Below are 18,189 nucleotides of genomic sequence, written 5' to 3'. Positions count from 1 at the left end.
GGTCAAAGTGTCCAATATTCATGATTTGTTTATAAGTTTGCTTTAAATCTGGCTTTTACCCGTTTTTACAAATCACTTTATATTCCAGCCAAAGCTGGCAAGGTCATTTTTATACACGTACGACATTAAATGTTTTTAACTTGCCCAGCAACAAACAGTAATTTTATTAATCAAACACTTAACTAAACTGCAATAAGATTCTAACGTATCGGGCTTGCAATAGGAATCTAGAAAAAACAAGGAAAATTCAGTTCAGAGTAAAATTATACAATTCTCTCTCTTTGCTCAGATACTGACCACAAAACTTATAAATGGAAATGTTAGACGAAAATGCAATTAGAAGGATTGATCATATTTTCGATACGATCACAAAACATTTTATTCATCAACATGACAAAGCTAATAATGACGAAAGACAAGCGCAAACAAACTGACGAAGACCAACAAAATATTGGATGGATGATGGTTTGCTGACGCAGATGATCTGAAGTTTCCTAAAAATGTAAAGAAATAAAATGATTCAAGTTTTCAAGAAAATTTGTTCTGAGTTACGTTTCTTTACAATTTGTTTTGTTAAGATTTCTCGTCTTACCTAGATTGCAGCCATCAACTGAGCAGGTCTTGTTGCAACTTTCAATTTGTCCCTCACTACTGCAATTGTTTCCAATTCCCTTGTAACTGCACCCACGTATTATGCTCCTAGGGTAACCATCAACAAAACCTAGAAAGACCCTAACTTCTAAGCGCAGTATTTGAAAGTAGACGAACAAACATAGCAAACTGTTTTCGTGCTTATAATGTTGCTTTAAAGCCCATTTAAATTTAATTGAAATGAACTAGAATAGAAAACTTACTTATTTTATCAGACACTGCGTGGTTGATGTCGAGAATAGTACAGAACTCCTGGTAGGGCAGGGGACAAGATGTTCCCTCGGGAGGTCTGAGTTTGCATTCATCGTTCGATTCGCATCGGTTGCAACCGCATTGGGAGCATTTAGGTCTCGCCGCTTAACATAAAGCAAGTTTAAACAATCGTGATCCATTAAAGTTACTTTACTTCGAATCATTTCGCATTTCTTAGTCGCTTACGCCATCCAGTGTTGCATCCGTCACGCTGGCAGCTCTCTTGACACGTGACCTGCACTAAACTGGATGAGCCAACAGTACTTGATGTGCATCGAGTCGGAAGATTGGAAGTGGAGCAAGAACGTTCAACGCTGGCCAGCATGTAGTCAGGATCGACTGTGAATGAAAGTATCTGTTACAAGTGAGCGTTGGTTTGTTTGCTCTTTGGCAAATTGCTTGCCACGATCGCGTAATTGACCATTGTGACCTTTTAATCTGAGTTATTTCTTTTGGTCGAATGAGACCAGGAGTTTGAACAACGTCCTTCATATTAAATTTTGTTGGATGACATCATGAATTTGCCTACAGTATACTTACCATCAAAAGGCAGATCTGTTTTATCTGACTTGTAATACGTCACAATCGACTGACAATGAGTGGCCGATGACGGACAAAGCTCGATTGTCGTACTGGTATCGCAATGTAGATCGTCTTGTGATGAACAAACGACACACATCAATGGACGGATTGGATCGTTGGTCTCAAATTTTCCATCAGCTTTCCATCATTAAGCAGCGCCAAGCTACTATGCACTTTTTTGTAGGTCGTGACAACAAAGCACCCCGCAGTGAGAAACAAACAAAGTGCGGTGTTTTTGAGGTTGTATTTAGAGTGAGTGTCTTTTGGTTGTTTGAATTACTAAGTTGATCAGGTTTTAAAACCAAGACCAGATGTCCAACATGTCATTTAGCTGTATACAGTACACGCATGTAACCGCATGTAACGCAGTACACCATGTAAGTCCAAGGAAGCTTGGATATGTTGTTATGAAACCAACTCACGAGTTCCGGTATTGCATCCATCTGTATCACAGGTCGAGATGCAAGTGTATTCAACTCCGGGTAAAACATCTTGATCTCCTCTACTTGAGACAAAACATTCATCAGCTGCTACGTAATCAGCCGTGCAACTTCGCTCAACGATGTCACGTATCTGACTCCCACCTGACAAATTAAAGCACGAATCCATCATGGCCACAGCGAAAAAAATATTTAAAAACTATTTATAATGTGGTCTGAAAACTATATAATAAAACTATATAACTATACTATATATAACTATATATGCTAAACAGACTGGAATCTCAAAAACTCCTTAAAAAATTCGGACGAAAATCAACGCTTCACAAACCAATAAATTGAAAGTCAAAAGCAAAAGAGTTAAAGTATTACAAGCAAGCCAATTATTTGATCCAGCACTTTACCCTGGTCGTATGTTCTTGTCCTGGTTACGGCGCAGTATCTCTGTTCTAAGTCCGGACACTCGTACGAATCCCTGTACGACTCGCAGTAATCTCCGCTCTCAACGCCGGTCTCTGTCTCACACTGGAGGCATTTTCGGAAGGTTTCATCCGGAGCTGGATCCTCTGAGCAAAGTAAAAGATCAATTTTATGTGAAGAAACCCAGATGCTTTGACACACACACACACTCGTAAAACTATTGAAATCATCAAAGCCGATTATAACATCCACTCCAAGGAGACTTAAGTGCTGTCTAGAATCCATAAGAGTCCCATGTTAGCACAAAAGTCAGTATCGAAGAGTTATAGCCAACAGCCAGTTATAAAAATGTTTGAAAAATTGGTTGAAATTTGTTGTTAGGGAATATGTTCGGACAAATACTTAGATATTAGCAATAAGTTTGCGACTTTAGATAAAATATATTTTCATTTTGACTTTACGCTTTTAACATTTTTCAAAACCAAGTTCTATAAATTGTCACAAATACATCGAATATTTTGACAAAATGTTCCTGTAGTTTCCAACATCGTCGCACAGACAAGAATATGCATCAGGGTTTCCGTGAAAATACTGCTAAATAAATCATTCAAAATTTGCTCACCTGTCGAACAATTGCCCCCAGAAAATCCTTCCTTACATACGCAATTTCCGGTGATGTAATTACACTCTCCGTTGAAGCCACAGTTGACGTCACAGAGCTTTAAGTTCTCTAGATAAGTTATTATGTTTCTTCGGGGTTCCTCCGATAAAAATATTACACAATAAGATTGGTATGCAGGATCTGATACTTATTCGTCAACCATACTTGGCCCAATCGTGTTGCATTTTTGGGAATTGGCGCAAGGAATGTAACATTTTGTCATCTCCACCGGATTCCCATTTAAATTGTTTGACGTCAGTACACATCTTTCTCGATTTGGCCTTTCATCGGATGACTTGTCAAAATCGGAGTCTTCATTTGTGCAGCTTCTTTTTATTTTGGATACAACTCCTGGAAAATAATTTCTCCATTTTGACGTGAAACTGTCAGAGATTAGACGTTGCACTTCATCAAATTTGAGGAGCCTTAACCGGTTCTGAATAACCTTGTTTCTAATGGTTTTGTTTAGCATTTCGCTTTAGCATTTATTAAATGACGCTTATCGATTCAGCAATAAAACCGCATTAGAGGTCAGTTACCATCTTCTAAAGTGAGTTCTGTCAGGCAATACGCTCCTGGTCCGGTACAAGAATCACTGGCCGCAGAAGAGGCATCTGGATTGTAACAATCTGATGAACCGCTATCTGATGTGTTCCATGTACAACCGATGCATTCAAAGATTTGGCCTCGCGCTACATAAACCAAGTAAGAAACAAAAAATGTGACAAGTTACTGTTTTTCTGAGCAACCAGATGCTCTATTTTGAAAATCCCTTATCTTAGGGCTTTACCGTATGTCGTCCTTTCAATTACACAGCTAAGAGCAATTTATTTCATTGCGAATACAACTTTGGCACACAGGTGTCAGAGAAATAAATTACAATTTCCCCGGGGGGGAGAGAGGGGGGATTGATTATGAGAATACGATTTTCGACACACGGTAATTCAACCTGGTATGTGATGAATCATATTCTACGAAATGTATCTACAAACTTACCATGCGGAAATCTGAGAGCGAGAAACGCAGCAAATGTCATCAGGATACTTTGTCTTGCCGACCACATTGCCACTACTCAAACCTGCCACCTAACGAACAAAATGTCTGAAACAAGAGAATATCTGCAACAAAAGAAGAAATAGATACAGTTTGAATAAAATTCAGAAAAATTTTTCAGACTCACCAGACAACGGTTGATTTTTGACAAATATATTCCCCTCTACATTTCCGAAATAGATACAGTTATTAGCCAGGTTTTATTCATAGTATTTAAACTGTAATTGAACCTGTGCATGCAAGCTTTCTCTCAATTCTTTGAGCACTGATCTTGCCACGTGACAAGCGTTGTCACACCTATAACATCACAATGCCTTAACTTAACCCCTTCAGATGCTAAACCACCATATTCTGACAAATTTATTAAATATTTCTGATCCAAACCTGAACACAATTACGTCAAACCTTATGCTTCAATTGAAACCGGGTATAAAAGTTTTGAGGACCCATGCTTTAATTAGGAGGCATGGGTTCAAATTCCATGAGTGGACGGTTGGTTTTGCGAATATACTTGTTGACTTTTGCTTTCGGTTTTCAAATGTTCTGGTTTTAAAGGTAACGTGGGTTAAACTGAACAGGTTTCTTCAAAATTTACGTAGCAAGCTTGGTTTTTATTCATCACTTTAATAACCGAAAACGGCAAGTTCAGCGTTCTCCGTTGGGAACCTTCTTTTCATCACGCTTCATGTAAACGTGTGCTGAAATAAAACCTTCATAAAAACCAATTGCTGTGACAATTTTTCCCTAATTCAAAAACCAAAGATTCAAACAGATTTTAAGGTCCAAGATTTATCAATGAAAGATTCAACGATTCAAGACAAACAGTTTTCCTGGCGTGGTCAAGCTTTCCTAGGTAACCTATGTATCGGGCCGAACAATCTCATAACAATGTTTCACCAAGTACTAGTCTCCTATTGTCAACCTTCATTTGGGCTACGACCATAATTAGTCGAAAAACTATTTTAAGCGCGTATTTCAGACCTTAACCCTTTTCTGCTGTTCCCTTAGACCAGTGGTTCCCAACCTTTTTTGGTGTCGGGGCCGAATTTCAAACTTCATAGTACGTATGGAGCCGCATGAAAAGACTCAAGTAATTATAACGAAAATTTTAAAGCATGAAATCATGTACCAACGAATAGCAACACTAACAAGAAAAATAACACAAATCAATTTAATGTCCAACTTGACATTGGCTTTGAGCTTTAACAACTTTGTCAAATCGAGGCGCAATTGTGGTTTAGGATTCAGGAGGCGGTTTATGATTCACAATAAGTAGACAATGTACCATTCACAGCAGTATAAAGTAGGCTACAAGGTGTAACTGTAAGATGTAAAATGAGAAATTTGTAAACAATTTTGACCTAACGCTATAAATTTTGACCAATTTTTGACTTTTTTTGACAACTCAAAAAATAATCGCCCTAATTGTTGCAAATAGATTTTTTATTTTTTTGTGGGATTTTCAGGGGTCATTGAGAGCCGCAAGAAAGCTACCTTGGAGCCGCATGCGGCTCTAAGAGCCGCGGTTGGGAACCACTGCCTTAGACCAAGATCGTTGATTTCGTTAAATTAACGTCTTTATAACGCCAACCGAAATTAGTTTTGTGATAACCGTGATACCTTTATCGAAATAGCAAACAACAAAGCATCGTCATTATTTGTCTGATTTAGGAGAACGATATTGGTGTAACGAACTGGTTTCAGCTGGATCCGTTGACGCAAGTCGTGTTTTATCAAAAGCTAGAGTCAACATTATTGATAAAACAAATGCCCAGTGATCATTAATCGCCAACGTACGTTCGGTCAATCATTCTCAAACCACGTCTATGTTTGTGTTGACCAAATATATGGCGTAGCTGGGACACTAAGGTTGTGGTTTTTGGTCCAGTTCCCTATTCTTGAAGCTATGAACTGTAAAGAAGCTTTAAGCACCCAGCAAAGATAAACGTCACGAAGTATAAGGATACGAAGACATTGCAACCAACAATGGGTGATGGCTTGAAAATTTAAGTTCCTGACGTCAGTCTCAATCGTTATGTTTCCCTGACTTCGATTCGTTTACTACAGTATAAGGCTACGTGCTATACGTGCTGGATACTGTCGAAAGTCTAGTTTAAGTGCGTTTGTTGGTTTCAACTTATATGCGTTATTAACTTTCCACTTCATTGGCAGTTGCTGTGCTTTGCCGTGAGATACAAATAACGGCCCAGTTTTGCAAAAATAAATTTCATCAAAGTCATCCACCTTATTTCTAAACCATATCAAAGCAGCCTCGTTAACTCGTACGAAAATGAGTAAACAATCTGAACACTGCTATAGCACTATTCATTGCGTCTAAACAGAGGTAGTTGGTCCATTTGAACCCACTGTGTAGTCAATGATTAAAGTGAAGTAAATGTCACTACAGGTGATGCGTGTTTAAAACTTACTATGATTTCAACTTTTGTTTCTTCCTTTTTACGATAGGGCGTGAAAGGCATGATATTGTGATGTAGCATGTGCTTTCTCTGCTTCTTATCATAATGATGCGACTATCTTAATAATCAAATGAAGTAATTTCATTTCACCATAAAATTACAACATGCACCCCTTCTCACAAAGCATTTTAATTTTGCGATATACTGTAATCATTAACCGGAACATTGTGTAAACATTTGGCAAACCTACGTCAATACGTCACACACTCATGGTCATGGGCGAAAGTGCGTTTATTTGTGTTGGTAGCAAATCATATGCTGCAATAAAGTAATCAATTTAACGGTGGAAAATATTGATAAAATGAAAACGCCACAAGGTTCAAATCAGCAAAAACTCAAAAGTGAGACCTTGTCGTTGGAAACTGCCAACCATGAGCGTCGACAAAGCATTAAACTATTTAGACAACTATGTAACAATTGTCCCTAAAATTTACTTCACATACGGTGAGATCATTTAAAGCTTGATATAGATTATAGTATCATAACTTTTATCCTCGAACTGAGAAAATTCTTTGCGCAACCCCGGCCCGACCCGCGGTAACGGAACAACAGCCGTCGCGCAAGTTCTGATTGCAACACACGTTGTTTTATCCGTATTTGTTTTATATTGCCCAAATTTGGAACTGTTCAAAAGTTCCACTGTACAAGAGCAAGCGTCGCCTTGCCTGCTGCAATATGCGCTGCAGAGACGTCACATCGGCAGCATCACCGAGCACAGGCAGCATTATTGCGAACCCATGCAGTGCCCTATACTAATCAGTAATCACTCGGCTACCGAACCGACCAAGGGGTCGATTCGTGCAAACAGATCTAACGCCTGATTTAATCCCATGTAAGTGTATGGAGATTTTGTTTGCATATCGTGTTGCGATGGAACCGAACCCGCATTGCATGTATCTTCTGCAACTTGTACAACCAGTTGTTTGTTGCGTGCGTATTGAAAACGACATGTACAGAATTACATGACCATATTCGAAACTTACGCGAAACTCCAATTCTGTTGTTTATTTAACTGCAAATTGGTTTTTCGGCATTTTCTCAGTTAACTTTGGTTTAAAAGAAGTTTATGTTTTAATAAATGTAAGAAAGTTTCACTGCAAAATTTGCTCTCAAATTTAAAAACTAAAGACTGGGTCACTATACAAGCTTCGATTTAAAACTTCTTATAAAAGTGAGAACTCTGTACTGAGAATTACGTTTGAGATGTTCCACGTTTTCACTCTGCATCTACGCATCTACTTACAAAGCGCAAAATCACCCACCAGGCTTCACCTAACATCTACCTGTAAATGACGTCACGCTGGTTATTATTTCAAAGCTTGCAATGGAACAGCCTATGTGTCAAAAAAACTTTCAAATGTGTTCAGTGCTTAACCGTTTTTGTGTGTAGCTGACTGGAAATGTTGACAAATCAAATGTTGGAAATGTTGACATTTGTAGTCCTAGAGCGTATAATCAATTTGCAATTTTCTTTACATCTTTCCTTGTTTCTGTCAGCGTCGATTTATTCTCTGTTTATTTTTAGAGGTTGTTAAACTACAAATGAAAATATTTATTTGTATTCATTCACAACAACAATATTTTACCACTTTTCTCACTGATATTTAATCAAAGCTTACAATGTGGTCAAAGTTTGAGGAATTGCAGAACGAGTAACCGATGAAAATTACAGTAACATTGTCAAAATTTTCAAATTAAAAAATTAAGTTGGCTATAATTTAACTCTTGCTGCGGATTTAGCAAGTTAAAGTCAATAATTGCAAACAAAAAAAAACAGACTGACGACCATCAGCAAAATGTTCGACAACGACGTTTGCAACGGAGCACTGTTGCCTGTAGAATATGCGAAGATAAAGCAAATTAAAATTGATCCTTTAACACATATGACCAGTTATCTGTTAGGCGTTATTTTTTTTATTTTTTTTTATAAGTATTTTCAATACTTAAAGTTTTCTTACGCCGCAGCGTCTTACCTAGATTGCAACCATCAACTGAGCAGGTTTTGTTGCAACTTTCAAGTTGTCCCTCACTACTGCAATCGTTTCCAATTCCCTTGTAACTGCATCCACGTATTATGCTCCTAGGGTAGCCATCGACTGAACCTAGCCGAACAACCAAATTTTTAGATTTATTGATAAAATTCAAATACATAGATACAGTTTTCTATCTACTTTATACAGTCTTTTATCTAATTAAAAAAAATTTATTCCGATTTTTAAAAGTTAACTATAACTCACTAGCTGTGTATATATTTGTACTTGTTGTTGTATATTTGTATTTGTACTTCTTACTTGTTCTATCCGACCCAGCGTGGTTGTTGTCTTGTACAGTGCAGAACTCGTGGTACGGATAATCGCAAGATGTCGCCACAGGGGGGCTGGTTTTGCAGGGATGGCTTGAAAAGCAACTGGCGCAGTCGCATTGGGAGCATTTAGGTCTCGCAGCTTCAAATATCGACAATAAGTTGTATGAGTCTCCATTGAAAAAATCTACACTCGAATATTTTACTTACGCCACCCAGTGTTGCATATGTCACCCTGGCAACTTTCCTGACACGTGACCTTTTCTAAACCGAATGAGCCAACGGAACTTGACGTGCATTGGGTGGTGACAGGTGAAGTGGCGCAAGAACGTTCAACGTTGATGAGCATGTAGTCAGGGTCGACTGTGAATGAAAGAAGTGAACATTGCTGTAAGAATATGCTGATGTATTTGTGCTTTGGCGACATCACGATCATTAATTAAAGATCTTCACTGCTTTGATGTTTAAGTTTATTGTATTGCGTCATTTATTTCAACAATGCATATACTTACCTGTATTAGCACGATCCATTTTATCTGACTTATAATACGTCACAATAGACTGACAATGAGTGGCCGACGACGGACAAGGCTGTACTGTCGTGCTGGTATCACAACCAGAAGTGTCTTGTGATGAACAAACAACACAAAAAAGTGGACGACTAAGATCGGTTTCATCAACTGAAATAAAAAGATGAAATATAGAAAATACTTGGCGCCATTGTAGAAAGGCAAGAGTTGATGTAACGACATTTTTAATACAAAGTCATTTAAAAAAAAACAACATGCGGCATAAAATACAGTAGCTACATTTTACTTTTTGTTTTCAAGTAATGGAAAATATTATCCCTCAATGCTTGTAAGTAAAGCATCTGGTTGCTTTCAGTTTGATTTAAAAGCGCTTTTTAATTTCTTGAAAAATGTAAGCTACTGTTCCATATTTAACGTTATGGTTGAGTTTCGACTTGCGTGTAATAGAGATTTGCATTGAAGTATAGATCAGGGATTTCTACAAAATAAAACAAAAGGCTTCCTCAAAAAAACCAACTCACGAGTTCGGGTATTGCATCCATCTGAGTCACACGTCGAGATGCAAGTGTATTCAACTCCTGGTAAATCACCTTCTCTACTTGAGATGAAACATTCGTCAGCTGCTACGTAATCAGTTGTGCAACTTCGCGTTATGACGTTACGCTTTTGCTCCTCATCTAAAATACATAAGATAAGATCTTAAATTAGTAAACTGCTGTTGTTTTAACACCAGATCGACCAGATCCAAACTTCAACGTAGAAGATCTTTAGCAATTTCAAATTCTTTTAGCTTATAGTATTGCGTTACTTTGCATAACTTCAGTTTTCTAACAAATGCACACATTTACAAAAGCAGAGGTCAATAGACGAAGATTTGACATAATGCCAGCAAGCCAAGCATTTGAAGCATTACCATCGTCGTATGTTATTGTCCTGGTAACCGCGCAATACTTTTGATCTGCGCGAGGACATTCAGTTGGGCTTTTGGTATTTACACAGCTTTTTGTTTCATCGTCACATTGCAGGCATCTTCGGAAAACTAAAGGTGTTTTCTCTGAATAAAATAAACGCTTAATGTGTCGTGACAAATATTACAACATTGAACAGGATATTGGAATTAATAACTTAATTATCAAGATCGTATGTAAATGTTCTACTCCAAAATCTTGGTCCCAAAAACTTAACCTGCTTCATGAAATCACAGATAAGAGTAATGTAAACTAAAGGTGTGGTCAAATAATATATTTTAAAAATTTTGTTTGGGCCCTAAAGTTCGAAAAAACCTTGCTTGAACGAATGCTGATTGAACACACATTATTTTGGTTAACTTTAGGTTCGTGTATTTACACAACGATATTCAAGGAACAATTGTTAAAGAATTCTGCTGAGAATTGTTTCCTTTTCAAATCTAAAGTTCACTTTTTAACCTTGTTTTAACCTTGCCAAGCTACAGATAAATGTTTACAAATGAGTAGAATAATACAACAACGTACTTCCAAGTCTCACAGCAACGTATTACATGATGGCAATGATGATAGTTACTATTATTGTTTTCCTTAGAAAAAGTGTGAAAAAATTTAATTCAAGTTTCCTTACGAGTGGTGGAACACGTCTTTCCGGAATACCCATCTTGGCATACGCAACTTCCGGTGATGTAATCGCATTGGCCGTAAACACAGTCGGCGTCACACAACGTTAGTCGCTCTGTAATGAACACGTACACACTTGTTCAGTTGCTTCTAGCCATAGAAGTTAAAGCACACGTATGTGCCAACCAAGAACTTGTTTATGAACCATACCTGGCCCAGCCGTGTTGCAATTGTCGGAATTATCGCAACTAATGTAACATGTCGTAGTTTCTATGGAACCATATAGATTTGAGACCAGTACGCATTTCTCAGAATTCGGCTTGACGTCAGTTGAATCGTCGATATCAGAAGACCCACTCGCACAGCTCCTTTGTATTGCTGTGATATATCCTGGAAAATAATTTTTTCTGTCATTGAAGTAAAAATGGCAAAAACAGCGACAATGTTAAAACGTTCTGAGTAATTTATTTATAGGTTTTTTATCGTTGAAGTTTTGTTGACCTTTGATAAAATGGTAATTACTACAACAGTAATTAAAGTACGTTAGGGGCCACTTACCATCTTGTAAAGTTAGTTGTGTCAAGCAATATGCGTCTGATCCGGAGCAAGGATCATTGCCCACAGTAGTTGCATTTCCATTGTAGCAATCTGGGGAACCGCTGGCTGTATTCCATGAACAGTAAATGCATTGTTTGATTGCGGCTCGTCCTAAAAACGTAAAGAACAAATTGAAATATTATTTTCTAAGTTTGTTAACTGACCTACATAACATAACTAATTAGCAACATGATTAAGGCAATTTAATTCAGCAGTTTAGCAAATTAGTTCAGGTTTCTTACAAAATAACTTAGGATATTATTGTGTGACATTATTTTAACTTGAAAACTAAGAGAAAATTACTTTGGCTCTGAAAGTTCTTAGGCGCGCTGCTCTAACAAAATTAACTAACAGATTGCCGAAAGCTGTTTATAAAATGCAAACATTGTCGTCTATGTTTTAATCTAAACCATATAGAAAGTGATAAAACATATTCAACAAAATATTTTATAAAGCTCTCACCTAGCGGGAGTGCGACAGACACCAAGATGAAAGTTATACTGATAGATCTTAGTCCTGCCATCGACATTACTGCAATGAAGCTTTCCACTTAACAGATATTATTTCTGAAACAAGTACAATAACAAAACTTAAATTTTAAATAAAAATTGAAATGGAAATGTTTTAGTAGAAATGATGTAATTTGTCTAAATCTTCTTATCCTGTACGAGTGTACGTTGAGCAAAATCAGGTTTCTAGTAACTCGTTGCACCCTGGCGTTGCTTAAATACAACTCCTTATTACACTTGAAATCTTGAAAAAAAATGCATTGCTCTTAGCTGATGCTGTCGAATGTAACTTTAGATTTAGACCAATACAAGTGAGACCTCGTTAATCCGGACCACTTCGTTTCGTCAAAAAATGTCGGTTTAGCGGGGTATCCGGATTATTGGAAAGTAAAAAATCAATCAATCTTGCAAATGCAGCACTGTGTTCAAAACGCAGTATACACCTTACTCCAATTCTAAGTACCGAGTTTCTGGCTGGACAGCAACTAAAATAAAATTATATTTTTTGTATGATCCGACCCAGTGTCGAACCCCAGAACCACCGTATTAAAGACGAATGCTCTAAGCCAGAAGTGACGAACATGCGGCCGCAAATCGGTTTGACAACCGCTCTTGCATGGCGAAGCATTCCGGCGGGACCAGTAGTCTAGAACTTTCTTAGGCCTGTTTCCAATTTTTGCGCAATGCGATATCAAAAGCTATAGCACGATTGAGTCGCAGCAGTATGTGTTCAATAGATTGCCGCACTCAACCGATGTAATGTACGTATTGTTTTGCGACCGCGGAAGCGTTGTTTGTTAGTGTTGATGAACAATTTATTTTTTCGTTTCTAAAATACTGTACAGTATTTCATAGTATGACTAAAAAGCTGTGCGGCTTACTCAGCTGTAACTGACAAAGTGGCTTGCCACAACGAATAGGACCGTCACCGCTGCTACAACGTCATTATGCAACGCAACGTAATTATGCGTAGATAATAATCGGCTATTGTTTCGTCAACAAACTAACATACTGTATTAGGACAATCGTGAATCATTTTCGCTTAACTGTTAATAATCCGGTTTATCGGATTTTATTGCTATTGATTTAGCACATTTGTTCCAAAACTTTTGTGTCGGAGTCGGACAGCGGGGTTTCCGGATTAAAGGGGTAAAATGCATAGGAAGAAATCCGTTCCCGGCAGTTTTGTGTCGGATAGCGGAGATTCCGGTTCATCGGGGTACGGATTAACGAGGTCCCACTGTATTTACCGTTGGCGTCCTAGAAAGGTTTCTCTTGCAACCATGACAACGTTTATTACAATCAGTTACAATGATTACAATGTAATTTATTACAACTACAATTTATTATTTATTACAATTACGAGTAGCAATTCAACCCGTAAACAAACGAAAAGTTCTCATCCAGGACAGCAACGGTGTTGATTTCATTTTTAAATTAGTTTGGACACGACCGATTGAAGCATGAGCATAGGTACTTGCTGAACAGAAGAAACAACATCACTATGGGAAAGTTGTTTATTAATTGCGGAACGCTTTTTCATATTTAATTAAAGTTCAAAAACATTTGTGCGAAAAGTTTTACCAGCTCTAGGGTATGGTGTAGTATGGTATGGGATCACGAACTTTATTTTCGGACCGAAAAAGAAGTTTCCATAATTACTCATTCACTATTTACCCACTATCGGTTAATAAATTCACCCAATATCGGTTAATAAATTTATCTAAGAAAAAATGAAAACGATGAAGTAGCTCTATGCAGCTTGAACTTCATTTGCAAATCTGTAATTACATAAATATTTAGGGAGCCGGCATAAAAAAACTTCAAGCCGGTCGTTTTAAAGACCTCAACGTATATTGTTGGCTTTTGCCATGAGCAAATTACTTGTGCTCGGAAATAGCTCAGGCTCTGACTAAAGTAACTAAGAATTTGCTCAAAGCTGGAAATGAAATGAAAACATAAACTTTATACGTTCGATTGTAACCCAGTATATGATAAATCGCATTTTATAAGAGCTTTTAGAGAGTTCATAACTGGCGCAAGTACAAAAGTTACTAACACAATCGGTATAAAGTTAGACTCTGGTCCTATCAACCATATTCCGACCATTTCCGCCTAACCGATATTATTTCAAAAACAAGGATAATAACAAAAAAAGTATTAATAGATATGACGTAACTTATCTAAATGTTGTCTCCTGCGAGACACATCACCTATATACTAATTCATCGCACACTCGCATTGCTTTATAATATCAACGTCTGGTTAATGAGCTGTAACCTGAGAAAAAATCGATTTGATTTCAGGCGATGGTGGTTAAAGTAACATTTTTCCAAGATTTACTGTTGGAGTTCTACGAATCTTTTCCTTATCTCCCTCTCATCTTATTCTTATCAACGAATCTTTGTCTTGTAACCAGGACAACACTTATAACGTCTTTACATAGCAAACCAAATTCTGGGCAAACAAATTTTTATAACTAAGAAAAACGTTATTAGTTGTCTTGATAAATTACATTGGCCAAGAGCGGTTCAAGTGGATGGTTATTAACGAAAGGGAAAATCAATTTTTCTCTTTTTGTACAAATTGCTTTTTGATTGCAGGAGCAGGAGCTCGCTTACTAATTGGTCATAAAACCATCGTGGCGACTTCGTTAAACAAACATGTTCGTTTAACATTTAGTTCTTCTAAGGTCTAAATTTGTATCATTGTAAATTGCTTGCTACCTTTAGGCCTACTATACTTTGTTTAAGTTCATATGTGGTATAAAACGTCCACAAAGCTTAGTAAGCTACCGAAAGGTTTGCCGTTTTTTACGAAGCTGCATTTGCTTTTGTGATTGAAATAAAACGATTTACGTAGTCAAGTTTCAAGACTATAAGTTAAATAAATATCAAAACATTGCACAAAGTTTTTTTTCTAAAAAGTAGAATTTCTATTCTCCGCAAGCTGTCAATTCCCATAACTTTGTTAAAATTTCTTTTATGTTTTCAAGTCCTGTTTACATCGTCGAATAGGCCTATACCATTTCACCAAATTGCTATATACGAAAAACTAAGGAATGCAAAACATTTGATGGAAATAACGTACTGTGTGACATGGCATATTTTAACCACACAATATCGAGTAAAGAAAAACACATTTGTATTGGTTTACATTTATATGTATATTTTACATTTATTACATTTACCTTTATATTGGTTTAGAGCTGTCACGCTTGAGTAGCCTTACACGGAAGTTTACTTTCCCTTAACGTTGGTATTATGCGATCACAATGCCTTAACCTTAACGTAATCTGTGGTGTCACTAATAATAATCAAAGTGCAAGACACGTATCTGCCCGCACTTCACTTAATTTGCTTAATTAGGCGTTTACCGGCCTTTGTTTCAATACAGCGCGTTTCCAGCTGGTATTTCAGTAGGAGCGAGGCCTGCTCATCATGTTTAAGCTTGTGTTTGTAGGAACTTCAGTTGACTATAGCTCATAGTAGCTGTTGGTGGTTGCAGTTCACAACAATGCTTAATTTAGACAACTTAGTTTCTGGTTTGGTAATATTTGAAATCTTTATCGTGAGCCTTAAAAAGTTTTTGCACGACTTAAACTCAACTATTAATTATTTCTCATCGCTCCAGCCCCGGTTACCGAGTTTTTTTCTGTACTTTCGGTAACAGGTGATGTTTTTATGTTTCTATCACTTTTATTATCGTTTACCGCCAACAGTGAACAGGAGCAAGCGTGTTAGGTGGTTTTGTGAGCTAAATGCTATACTATTGACACTGCCACAAGCTAAAGTGCGTTGCTGAATTTTTACGATCTCAAACTTTAACCATCTTGTCGTGTAATTTTGTAGAGTTTGCTTTAAAGAGGAATAATGTTTTTTTAGTCTCTTTCTAAAAAGTACAAAAATATTCCTCTTCCGAAAATGCAAGCAAAGTGTTAATTACCTTTTACTCAAAAATTCTAGAAGCTCAGATAAAGATTAAATTATTATCAGATGTTGGAACCTGATTGTTCGTGATGAACTGAACCGGTGGAATGAAGCAAGTGAAGCTGTCAACACATTTAGAAGAGAGAGAAGATTTTGAGAAGAAGAGATAGACAGAAGATTTTGAGTGCAATTGATCGAAGAGCGATTAACATAGAGTACCACCACTATTACTACCATACGAGTAGTATCAGTAGTATCAAGGAATAGGTCAGAATAAATGTCAGATCACGTTTCGCGGACAACCTTTCACGAAACAAGAGCGAGTTGGGTTGGAATTGAACCCAGTACCTCCACCGTTGCCTGTCCCTGCCCGTGTCTGGAGCGATTGAGACAAGATTCTACGGATGCAACTTATGGGGCTTTATCGTCGACGTGCGTTGGTTGTGTTACCGTACCGCTGAGCCCTTCCGCTTCAGGATTTTTACAACCAAGCTAAACTACCCTTCTTATTTTGCTGCAGATCTTAAATGTATATCATTCAAAATGGTCAAGTAAAAATCGTCCACTAGTGTGCCCCTTCACCCGCATCCCCGGCAGGCGCCTCAGTTCCAGACACTTCTAAGTGGCTTAAGGCCGTTAAGTTACTTTTGGGTTAGTGTTAGAGAAGGAATTAGAGGGGGTAGATTTTAAAGATCTTGTAGTGGCTCATGGTCGAGGGATAGGATATAGAGAGACTTATGGCCGTGAATTGGATTAGAGTGGCTTTTGGACGGGCCCTACTGCTATTGCAGAAGGTCTAATTGAATTTGCAATTTAATAACTCATGTCATCTCTGATAAAGCTTAATTTCGTGACTTTCTACTACAGTATAGCACATAGGCGTAGCCTGGGGAGGGGTGGCGAAAGGAGCCATGCCCCCCCATTTTGTTTTCTGGTTACGCCACTGGTACAGTATCTCTTATTCATTACGTGAGAATTACCTACCGCTGACGTAAATAGTAGACCCCGTGCCTGGGGTAATAATACTAATAATTTCACCGCTTTCCCATAGAGTTTCTCAACGTAACAACAAACTTCTAAAAATAAATTTGTCTCTTGAACTATTTCAATGTCCTTGGCCTCATCTCGATTGGAAACTCTTTTAATATCAACCTCTTTCAACATCTTTATTGCTTGTTCATTGTTTCCATTCAAATGTAAACAAATGGCAATTCCATACAAACTTCTGGGCAGAAAAATTTCAATTGCAATTCTTTATCCGTGTCATCGCCATCAAGATTCTGGTTACTACTTTTTAAAAACAAGCCATGAAGCTTGATCAGAACACGGAGAGCTTTAATGTGGCTATTTTCTTGATGAAGTAAGTACATGCCATGAGCATCACCAGCAAACCATCCATCTACATCATGAAAATTATTTGGTGAGAAACTTTCTACGATGTTTCTTAGTATTGTTTTCAACTTCATCGTCTCTGCGATGCAAAGTGGCAAAACATTTAGCGATGGAACAAAGCACATAAGTCTTTGCTTTTAAGGTGGAGTGTTGATTTAAAAGAGTCTTTCCCAGTGATACTGCCTCTTCATATTTTCCTTCTTTTTCGAAGCTTGAACCACACGAATTTTACTAAAAATACTGACATTTTTATTATTGTTCCATTCCTCAATTACTCTTCCCTGCATTCCCAATCTATTTAAAATAAGTATGTTGGTGTCAGCATCTATCGCTGTCAGGCTGGTACGATTTTCAGAAATTATTTTGTGCAAACTCCAAGTTATTCTGGAATTATCGATGATAGATTTTTCCCCAACAGCTGCAGCAAGATCGATTATATTGCTCTCTGAGGCGTCATAGTTACAGCGATTTATATAGAGGCGTTATAGAGACGATTTCTGGGACATATCTTCTTTTTTCCTTCCAAACAATAAGCTCGAAGTCGCACTTCAAATGAAATGGATACTGCATCTAAATCCAGTCCTATCTCGTTCAATGCTTTTATGACGTCATAGCATGAACATGGCGATTCAAAACTCGAGTTCCATCCACCGAGGGCAGCAATGAGTAAAGTTAAACTTCGATAAACAACACGTTTGATATTGAATGACATGCAGTGCAGTAAACGTTTCGAAAGTTTGCTGGTATCAAAATTATCAAAATCTTCTTCAAGTTGTTTTAGTATCAACTGGTTTTGTGCAGAACT

At 37.5% G+C, this 18,189-nt stretch overlaps 2 protein-coding genes across 2 annotated transcripts; both read right to left on the bottom strand.

Annotated features, from left to right (window-relative positions):
* Positions 1-336: 336 nt before the first annotated feature.
* On the bottom strand, positions 337-4,243 carry LOC143468419 (uncharacterized). The gene is made up of 12 exons (XM_076965614.1): positions 4,187-4,243; positions 4,003-4,107; positions 3,546-3,698; positions 3,172-3,357; positions 2,968-3,075; positions 2,330-2,491; positions 1,908-2,069; positions 1,444-1,623; positions 1,090-1,242; positions 855-1,007; positions 593-721; positions 337-494 (listed from the first exon to the last, which is right to left on the bottom strand). The coding sequence occupies exons 2-12, from the start codon at positions 4,067-4,069 to the stop codon at positions 400-402; spliced, it is 1,548 nt and encodes a 515-aa protein (XP_076821729.1). The 5' UTR covers positions 4,070-4,107; positions 4,187-4,243; the 3' UTR covers positions 337-399.
* A 3,840-nt stretch (positions 4,244-8,083) lies between these two features.
* LOC143469170 (uncharacterized) lies at positions 8,084-12,122 on the bottom strand. Its single transcript, XM_076966760.1, has 11 exons — positions 12,017-12,122; positions 11,516-11,665; positions 11,168-11,347; positions 10,965-11,072; positions 10,282-10,422; positions 9,890-10,045; positions 9,351-9,518; positions 9,049-9,201; positions 8,828-8,980; positions 8,510-8,638; positions 8,084-8,369 (listed from the first exon to the last, which is right to left on the bottom strand). Exons 1-11 carry the CDS (start codon positions 12,081-12,083, stop codon positions 8,287-8,289), a joined length of 1,488 nt encoding a protein of 495 aa, XP_076822875.1. The 5' UTR covers positions 12,084-12,122; the 3' UTR covers positions 8,084-8,286.
* Between the last annotated feature and the right edge of the window lie 6,067 nt (positions 12,123-18,189).

Source organism: Clavelina lepadiformis, chromosome 8, assembly GCF_947623445.1.
Source record: "Clavelina lepadiformis chromosome 8, kaClaLepa1.1, whole genome shotgun sequence".
NCBI lineage: Eukaryota > Metazoa > Chordata > Ascidiacea > Aplousobranchia > Clavelinidae > Clavelina > Clavelina lepadiformis.
The sequence above is the reverse complement of the archived record's forward strand: the minus strand, read 5'-3'. Positions and strand labels throughout refer to the sequence as shown.

What these genes read in the sequence shown, in the direction of transcription:
- LOC143469170 (XM_076966760.1), bottom strand. Translation starts at nt 12,083, where the DNA reads ATGTCGATGGCAGGACTAAGATCTATCAGTATAACTTTCATCTTGGTG. An exon ending in ACAACTAACTTTACAAGATG is followed by an intron (nt 11,348 to 11,515) that starts GTAAGTGGCCCC and finishes ATTATTTTCCAG; the next exon opens with GATATATCACAGCAATACAA. An exon ending in TTGCAACACGGCTGGGCCAG is followed by an intron (nt 11,073 to 11,167) that starts GTATGGTTCATA and finishes TGTTCATTACAG; the next exon opens with AGCGACTAACGTTGTGTGAC.
- LOC143468419 (XM_076965614.1), bottom strand. Translation starts at nt 4,069, where the DNA reads ATGTGGTCGGCAAGACAAAGTATCCTGATGACATTTGCTGCGTTTCTC. An exon ending in AGAACTCACTTTAGAAGATG is followed by an intron (nt 3,358 to 3,545) that starts GTAACTGACCTC and finishes ATTATTTTCCAG; the next exon opens with GAGTTGTATCCAAAATAAAA. An exon ending in TGGGGGCAATTGTTCGACAG is followed by an intron (nt 2,492 to 2,967) that starts GTGAGCAAATTT and finishes TACTTTGCTCAG; the next exon opens with AGGATCCAGCTCCGGATGAA.